At 37.0% G+C, this 8,435-nt stretch overlaps 1 protein-coding gene across 3 annotated transcripts in view; it reads right to left on the bottom strand.

Moving 5' to 3' along the window:
• Positions 1-373: 373 nt before the first annotated feature.
• The window catches only part of ARIH1 (ariadne RBR E3 ubiquitin protein ligase 1), a 98,077-nt gene continuing 90,015 nt past the window's right edge, over positions 374-8,435 (bottom strand). For all 3 annotated transcript variants that reach the window (XM_065941573.1, XM_065941574.1, XM_065941575.1), the window contains 3 exons: positions 5,852-6,112; positions 4,695-4,807; positions 374-3,723 (listed from right to left, as the gene is read on the bottom strand). In XM_065941573.1, the coding sequence (XP_065797645.1) occupies positions 3,639-3,723; positions 4,695-4,807; positions 5,852-6,112 (459 nt within the window). In that variant the 3' untranslated portion in view covers positions 374-3,638. The remainder of the gene's footprint in view (positions 3,724-4,694; positions 4,808-5,851; positions 6,113-8,435) is intronic.

Genomic DNA, 8,435 nt, shown 5'->3' with positions numbered 1-8,435 from the left:
GCTTCTAAAAGTGAACCAAGTGGAAGTAATGTGAAGGAGTTTCAAGTCTGAGAATGACTTTTAAATATTTTATCTCTATAAACTGACAAAGATCTACTGAGCATCTAGCATCACTGTTATAAAATGAATAGCAATCTAAGTTCAATGTTCAAGACACAGAACTTGAAAAGCTTCCAGAAAATGCTCTGAAGGCTTCATTAACCAAGTTTATTGTTGGGGAGAGTCTCATTCACAGTTCCCTGCAAAGAAACTAAACCAAATCTTGACATTTTATGTTAAGTAGGAACAGTGAATAAGGCACATAATATAGGTGACTCTTAGGCCACCAATGTCTTTTTCTTAATATAAAAATAAACATAAGTAACTAATGAAATAACAAAATAAAAGTTTATTTTATTAGAATTAGGAATGTTCTTTCCCTCTGGGCAACCTGAACAGTCCAGTTACAATGAAAATCTAAGAACAGTTATTTCCACAGCACAGCGTGCTCTATGCACAAAATTACAGGGTTAGGAGCATTTAATCAATTTACCGATCTGATTGTCTCACCAACCCACCCACCCCCCCCATCCCCCAAGTGCTCTATACCGGGATTTTTGTACATCAAGTCCTTTTCTCTCTTATGCTAAATTTCAGTTCCTAATCATGGCTGATCCGCATTTTACACTGCAGATTCAACCATTTCAAATCCAGTCAGTCAGTCTTGGATCTGCTATATTTGTGTGTATGTATACACATGTGTATTTAATGTATTTATTTAAACACACATAAAACACATACAATCTGGGTTGCAGTGGATTACACAGAATTTAGAGTCTGATGATATATGCCACTCAATTTTACCACTGTGGTTCGTAGTCCTGCGCTTTGGATCAACAATTTTATTGTAAATTATTTAAGTCCATCTACTGCTCAATGAATTGTTCAAATGATGCATGCAGTTTTCAGAAGACCTCAAGAAGACAAGGGAGACCCTGGTGCTGACCATGAACAGAGCCCTGTGACAGAAAGACTTAGGGAGGTGAAACAGGGAAGCCGTCATATCATATGGCTTAAGACCTATCCCAGCTGAGATCACTGAAGTTATTGACAATGAAAGTGATTAACTGATGGGAGTTCTGTCAGATATGGAGATAGTTGTTAAAAGCTTGAACTGGAAAAGGCCAATTCATCTTGATCCATACATATTAGGGAATGCACCCACAACTGCAATACCCTCAGGTAAATATGCCAACACTGCAACTAGAAAACAGCTCTAAAAAGCACTGTTCTTCCATGGGTGGGGGCTGTTATTATGAAGTGCACACACTGTTTCTGGATACCTCTTGTAAGGGGAGCATGTAAAAAGGATTTATGACACTCAAATCTAGATACTGTAGTTAACCATGTAAGATATTTCTTAAAACACCACATATACACAAAACATTTTAAGGGGACCACATATATCTAGATAGCAACTCTGGCTGCTTTTCAAAGTTACCAGGGAAAGGAACTTATTCAAGCTTTCTTAAAAAAAAAAAAAATCCTTAGTTTTGATAAATGACTTTTAAGATTGATGCAGTCATTTAAAATAAAATCAAATGGTTGACAGGGAAAGGGAAGGAGAAAGAGAAAAAGGAAGAAGCAGACACTGAGTTCAGATTTGCACCTGAGGTGGCAAGGGAGGGGAGGATAAAAGGTATAGGTAAAGTTGATCCTAGAGCGACAAGTGGTTTAAGGAAGCAGCATAATATACTCAGCAAACATTCACTGATTTCTGATGGGAAAAGAACAGTTGCAAGGACATCTCATGTAACAACCTTTTCTAAAAGGAAAAGTAGGGTTGATTTAGCAAAGCCTAACTTAGGCAAAAGGCCAGAGGAAAGTGAACCTACTTCCCAATGGAGTAGTAAGATGTATGGTGCAAGAGCAGACAAAGCTGCCTCACAAAAGGTAAACACTCCCTAGGCGCAAGACATTTAGAGGAAGACAAAGAGGTCCTTCACCCAGAAGTGGTATTTAGTATTAAGACCTCATCTAGTTGCCTAGTTCACTCTGTACTCCTGTATAAAACTGACAGATTTAGGGATGAAAAATACCACAGCCAGAATGGCCTAAACAGATACATAGTTAATAAAACCACCACCATCCTTTACTTTTAACATAGCTCTTAGTAGAAATTTCATAAAAATGGACATCACAGCTAAAACGCCTTATTAATTCTCCTATCTGTTGACAAATAGAAAAGAAGCAAACAGTGATTTCTATTTAAATGCACTAGATGGGAATATCAAGTTCTAGGATGTTTGCCTTCAAACTGAACCCACAGCAACACACACAAGCAATTTCAGTATCTGTCATTTTTAATTCACAATCTGAATCTAAGTGAATGGCTATTTATTTATATTTATATTTAAAGCAAAAATGTCCTATTTGACACCCTAACATAAAGAAGGGGTGAGAGAAGAGCCATAACTAAAAATCTTAAAAGGCTCAAAGCAGCAATTAAAGGGATAAATTTTTGAAATGTTTCCTCTGGATGTGACAGGAAGCCTAGGAAGCCTTCAGCTGTGTGTCTGACACAGGCACACAAAGGCTTCCGTAGATGTACGAGGCTGAGGAGAGGGATGAGGTTGGAGACTGGGTCACTCTTCAGTGGAGGCAACAAAGCTCCCTGCTGCAGCCCTTACCAGGCCACGGCATTTAGTCAGAGCTTGACCCCTCTGTGCTCGACCAGGGGCTGGCAATTCCGGGCATGAGACCCAGGGCCAGCAACAAATACATCAAAACCAGAGAGGGCAAAGTAATTTCAGGAAAGGGAAATCAAAGAACTCGAGTCAGGTCTTCCAGAGGTGCTAAACCAACACACCTTTTATCCCAACCCTCAACCCTGGAAAGGTAAAGCAAACTGAAAGAAAATGCACAGCAAATAGACATAATCTTGAAGATTTTTAAAGAATAAATATTTTTTGTAATTAAACATTATGCAAACACGTGCCACGCTTGCTTTGTCCATGCATATGCACTATATACAATTTTGAAAAATACTGTGTTGTCCTCTTGTTTTAAAAGTCATATACAAAGTTTTTTTTGTTTTTTTGTTTAATTCCTCTTTCTGCCTACCCTCTTCCCCGCCCCAAGAATTTTCTTTACAAGGAACTAATCATTATTCACTCATGACCTTGGGGTATGAGAGAGAGACAGTCTGTGTGTGTGGGTGTATCTGTATGTGTAGGGGAGAAAAGGCAGAGGTCCTTTACCAAAGTACAACAAAATGGCTGGTTTGGACATGAAAAGCAGTGTCAAGGAGCTGTTTTAAATTTTAACTGTACTACACTCAGGAAAAAGAAAATGAAAAAAAGGAGTCAGCTTTGAAAATGAAGCTACGTTACAAGTTAAAGTTGGAGGGCTTTTAGTGTGTCTGTCACACTTTTGTTGGCGGCCTAGAATACTGTTGTACAATGGTTTATCTACCTTTTTTTTTTATTACAATATAATTTACTTAAACTTTCCGTTAACAAAACAGAATTCTGGTTCTACAGACCAGCAGTGTCAGAACAGGCTTAGTGCCTCCTTGTTTGTGTTTGTTTTGTTTGCTTTAATTGCATGAGCACTCTAGATGGTAAAGTTTTCAGAGTTCATTTTATGCAGGGCCATTCTCAGTCCTCAATGTACTCCCACAGATCTTTTTCATAGCCTTCATGCACATGCTGTAACAAAACCCTTCGTCGACTCTCACAGTATCTGTAATCAAAGAGAAAAAAAAAAAAGAACACCTGTTGTCAGCCTCCAATAATTTTTTTTTACAAGAGGCATTTACTTGTTTTGTAGGGCTCCCTATAGTTTATCCAGACATAGAACAAAGCACCTGTTTTTAAAAGGCATATTTTTAGGTCTAGATGTAAAGACATGACAATTTCTAATTTTCAAAAGGTATTTTTCGGAGTTTCTAGTTTGGGGAAATTAATTCCAGAGCAATAAAAAGGGCTTAGAAATTATCTGATTCAAACTTATCATTCTACAGGTAAGTAAACAGTTTTAGGAAGAAGTAATTTCAGGGGGTATTTATTCACAACTGTAAAATCTTAAAAGTACTAGCAGTTGCTATAATTGGCTAAGGGAAGTGAAAATATTACTCAGGACTAAATTTTCAAGTCTTGCAAACTCCCAGAGGTTTCTACTACTATTAAAGAGAAAACAACGTTTGCCAGAAAATAACTTTTGGAGAAAGAGCTCTATGTGAGAAAGCAAACATTTTGCATCTTTTGCTTAAGAGGTGACATCTCTTAAAGTATCATCTATCCCTAGGACAAAGTAAATCTCTCCTTGGAAAATCCAATCTTAGAAAAAAATATTTAAAAAGTCTGGGTAGCTCACTTGCCAAGAGCCACGATCCACAGGATCCCTAGGCCAGGGCCAACATCTTATTCTCACCCCTCATCGTAATAGTCACTTGCCCTTTTTGGGCTCCTTCTTCCTGTCAGGGCAATAACTACACAGATAAAGCCACATGGAAGAAGCAGGATCAGCCAGTGGGACAAATGGCAGATTTCCTCCCTATGCCCAAAGGACAGAAGCAATCTGTGAGAAACATGGCAGCAGGTCAGCCACTGAATATGCTAAACCCAAGTCTCACCATCATCTAACTTCACCACTACGGCATACCAGACCACCAGTGGCAGACATCTCTGCTCAACAACTAAAAATAAACTTACCTGTACTTATCTTGTACTTTCTGCTTTATATCCTGCAGAGAGTCTTGGGAAATATCTCGTTCGAGGTAACCCGAGAGCACCTCTGTGGCATTCTCTAGATCTGCTTGGTTATTCTGCAAGAGGAAGAAGAACATACAGTAAATTCTGCCTTCAAAAGAAAGCTAAGAGATAAGCCATCTTGGCTGCTTCCTTGATAAGACTGTACTCAACACCAGTTTTCACAGGTGGTCAACTGCACCTCTGAAGTCCTTCATTACTTCCACCTCTAACAATTTGTTTTCTCTTTTTTTCTCTCAGAAGAGCTTTTTAACTATAAAAAGAACCAAAGATTTATCCATTACCTCTGGAAGAATAGCAAGTACAATTTGAAAGAACTTTAAGAAAACGTTCTTGGAAATCTTCTAGCTCTGAAAACTATTATGCTAAAGCCTAAGGAACAAACAGAAACGCATTATTATTTCTATCTAGCTAGATACCTAATCTTATCAGAAAACACTGTATGGAAGATTTAAATTTTGTTATCTGTTACTAGTATAGCTAGTTCATTTACCCATCTAAATTCCCATCTGCTAGTCATTGTTACTGTCTAGCCATCTATCCACATCAATACTGCATGCATAAATTTTAAATGAGCATCTCTACTTGAAAAAACTTTACTGCTGAAAGCCCCTTTTAGTCACTACTTTTCCACAAGACAAGCACCATATTTACTTCTAATACTGTGTTATTCGTTTTACCTGAATAGACTTTTGAAAGAACTTACAATGTGCCTGGTGTTACATAAGCATTATACATGGATTGTCTCACTTAAACATCTTAACATTTCTAGAAAAGTATAATCCCCATTCTAAAACAGAGATATAGAAGAGGTTAAATAATTTGCTTCAAGTCAACAGAGCTAAAAAGTGATGAAATCAAGATTCAAATTCAGGACTAATTCCAGAGCCTGCACACTTAATCACTAGCTGGCTAAACCACACCAATTTGAATGTAGTTTACAGCAAGATATCTGAATTTTTTGTACCTTCCTAATAAACACTAAACTTTTGATCCACATTCGGGGGCAATAAGTAATCTTTAAAACTCTTATCTATAAAAGATAAGTAGTCCTATGACACACAGGTGGTTTTTTTTACCCACTCAGTAACCATTCCTACCTCAAAGATAATGGACTGGTTATTCTTTTTGAGGTAGAAAGCGAAGACATAAGTGTACATGAGTGTGGCACGACACTGGCAGAGGACATCGACTGCCTTCTTCAGGAACTGCACCTCAATCCAGGACATGTTGTGCTGCTGCATCTCTTCCATTTTCTGCTTCACCTGAGCATATAGTTTGTGCTCAAAGCGGAGACTCTGCATGTGGTTCATATAGCGATTACAGTAGAACAGGTACCTCTGCAGGGCTGCCCTAGATCTCTGTCCCATTAAGAAAATTAAGGTCACATAGTTATAACAAATTTATTATAGGCACACAAAACCTGATATCATATTTACTGATGAAACGGAATAGGAATTTAGGCTAAAATCAAGAACAAAGAGACATCTATTGCTACCTCTGTTACTTAATATTTTTTGAAAGTCCTATAGCTGTACTTTCCAATATAGCAGCCAGCAGTCACATATGGCTATTAAAATTAAAAATTCAGTTTCTTACTGCTGCAGTCCATGTCTACCAAATCAGACAGTGGTATTAAGAACATTTCCATCATTATGAATATTCTACTGGATAGCTCTGTTCTGCAGTGTGCAATAAGGTACATCAATATTTTAAAGTAAAAAAAAGAGAGGCAACCAGATATCATATAACACCCAATACAATGCAACAGAAACTACACAGTACATTTAACACCAGTTAAGTGTTCTGTGTTCTTTCCACATCCCTCACCAAATCGTCTGAATTCAAGTACCTAGAATTAACCACCAGTTTCAGCAAGTTTAGGGACAGAAGAACCTATTAAATAAAACCAGGGAGTTACACCTGGGAAATCCAGAATATAAAAATGCTACAGCACAAAAATGACTTAAGTTTCCTCAACAAATAAATGGCAAATAAAGAAGAAGGAAGAAAAAAAAGCCCCAAAACATGAAAGGACCTACAGATTATGACATCACATCCAACTTGTGGACCTATATGAATCCTCATTTGAACCAATTATAAAAAAGTTTATGAGATAAAATGGGGACACTGGAACACTGGAACACATATTAACAAAATACTGCTTCAAAAATATATAATAAATATATAGCATAATTATAAAATAACAATAAATATACAAACATAAACACTACTACAGTTTTATGAAAAGTCTTTTAAAGTACATGAAGTATTAAAAAATATGATGAAGTATTTAAAAATATGATATCAGGTCTAAATTTGTTTTATATTGTTTATCATACTGCAAAAATAATTCACATGGGTCTCTCATTATACTGTAAATGTTAAGGAGATACACTTTTAAAAAAGTAATCTTGGGATTGTCCAGTGGTCCAGTGGTTAAGACTTTGAGCTCCCACTGCAGGGGAGAATGGGTTTGATCCCTGGTCAGGGAACTAAGATTCCACAGTTTAGTTCAGTCGCTCAGTCGTGTACGACTCTTTCCGACCCCATGGACTACAGCATGCCAGGCTTCACTGAAACTCCAATACTTTGGCCACCTGATGCGAAGAAGTGACTCACTGGAAAAGACCCTGATGCTGGGAAAGATTGAAGGCAGGAGGAGAAGGGGACGACAGAGGATGAAATGGTTGGATGGCATCACCAACTCGATGGTCGTGAGTTTGAGCAAGATTCCACAAGCAGCCAAAAATATCATTTTCTTCATATTAAGCACTAGACACAACAAGATTTAAAAAAAGCAATCTTGTTATAACTCTAGTACTTAATATCTAAAAAATGATTGTTCAATGTAACTACTATAGAAGGGTTCTTACCACACACATGTGTTTCTTTTCTTTAACCATCATCTCCTCTTCCTTTCCTCATGCCTAAGGCCTACAAACAGTACAGATACTACAAGGCCCTATACTTGGTCTCTTGCTCAGAAACACTAACTCTGAACCACACAACTAGCCAACCACATGATCCAGTATCTTACAACATGGAAACACCTAAAAAAACCTACACAAGTCATATTATTTTAGCAGACAGGTAGGTATTAAATCAATGCTTACACAGTGGAAAATTATGCCAATCATATCTAAAAATACTATGACAATTACATCTATTCATTATTAGACAAAAATAATAGTATTGCTATTAGATATGATTATATATAACAAAATTATGCCAATTATTTCTAAAAATAGAGTATGTAAAGAATAATCTACTTGGCATTTTACCTCCATACAAAGCACTAATATTTTCAAGCCTGTCAAATACCCAAGATGAAATGGAAAACCTAAATCATGCATTAAAATGTATGTTATAGGTCTTAATATGACTAAGAATTCTCAAACAGCTTGCATCATTAAAATAATTTAAAAATTCAATATGGAAAAAAAAACAACACCCATACTACCACTGCAAATAATACCCATTTTTAAATCAAATGCCAGAATCTGGATTGAGAAATGCAATGTCCCGAAAGTGCTTTGGAAAAACACACAAAACAATAACCTGATTGCTTAGAAAACGGGTAGGCAATCCAGCTGCTGCCTATTTTTGTTTTCAAAGTTAACTTGAAACACTGTCATGTCCACTCCCTTAAGTCTATGGCTGAGTCAGCAAGCATTACAGGAG

This window comes from Muntiacus reevesi, chromosome 7 (genome assembly GCF_963930625.1).
Source record: "Muntiacus reevesi chromosome 7, mMunRee1.1, whole genome shotgun sequence".
Taxonomy (NCBI): domain Eukaryota; kingdom Metazoa; phylum Chordata; class Mammalia; order Artiodactyla; family Cervidae; genus Muntiacus; species Muntiacus reevesi.
The sequence above is the reverse complement of the archived record's forward strand: the minus strand, read 5'-3'. Positions and strand labels throughout refer to the sequence as shown.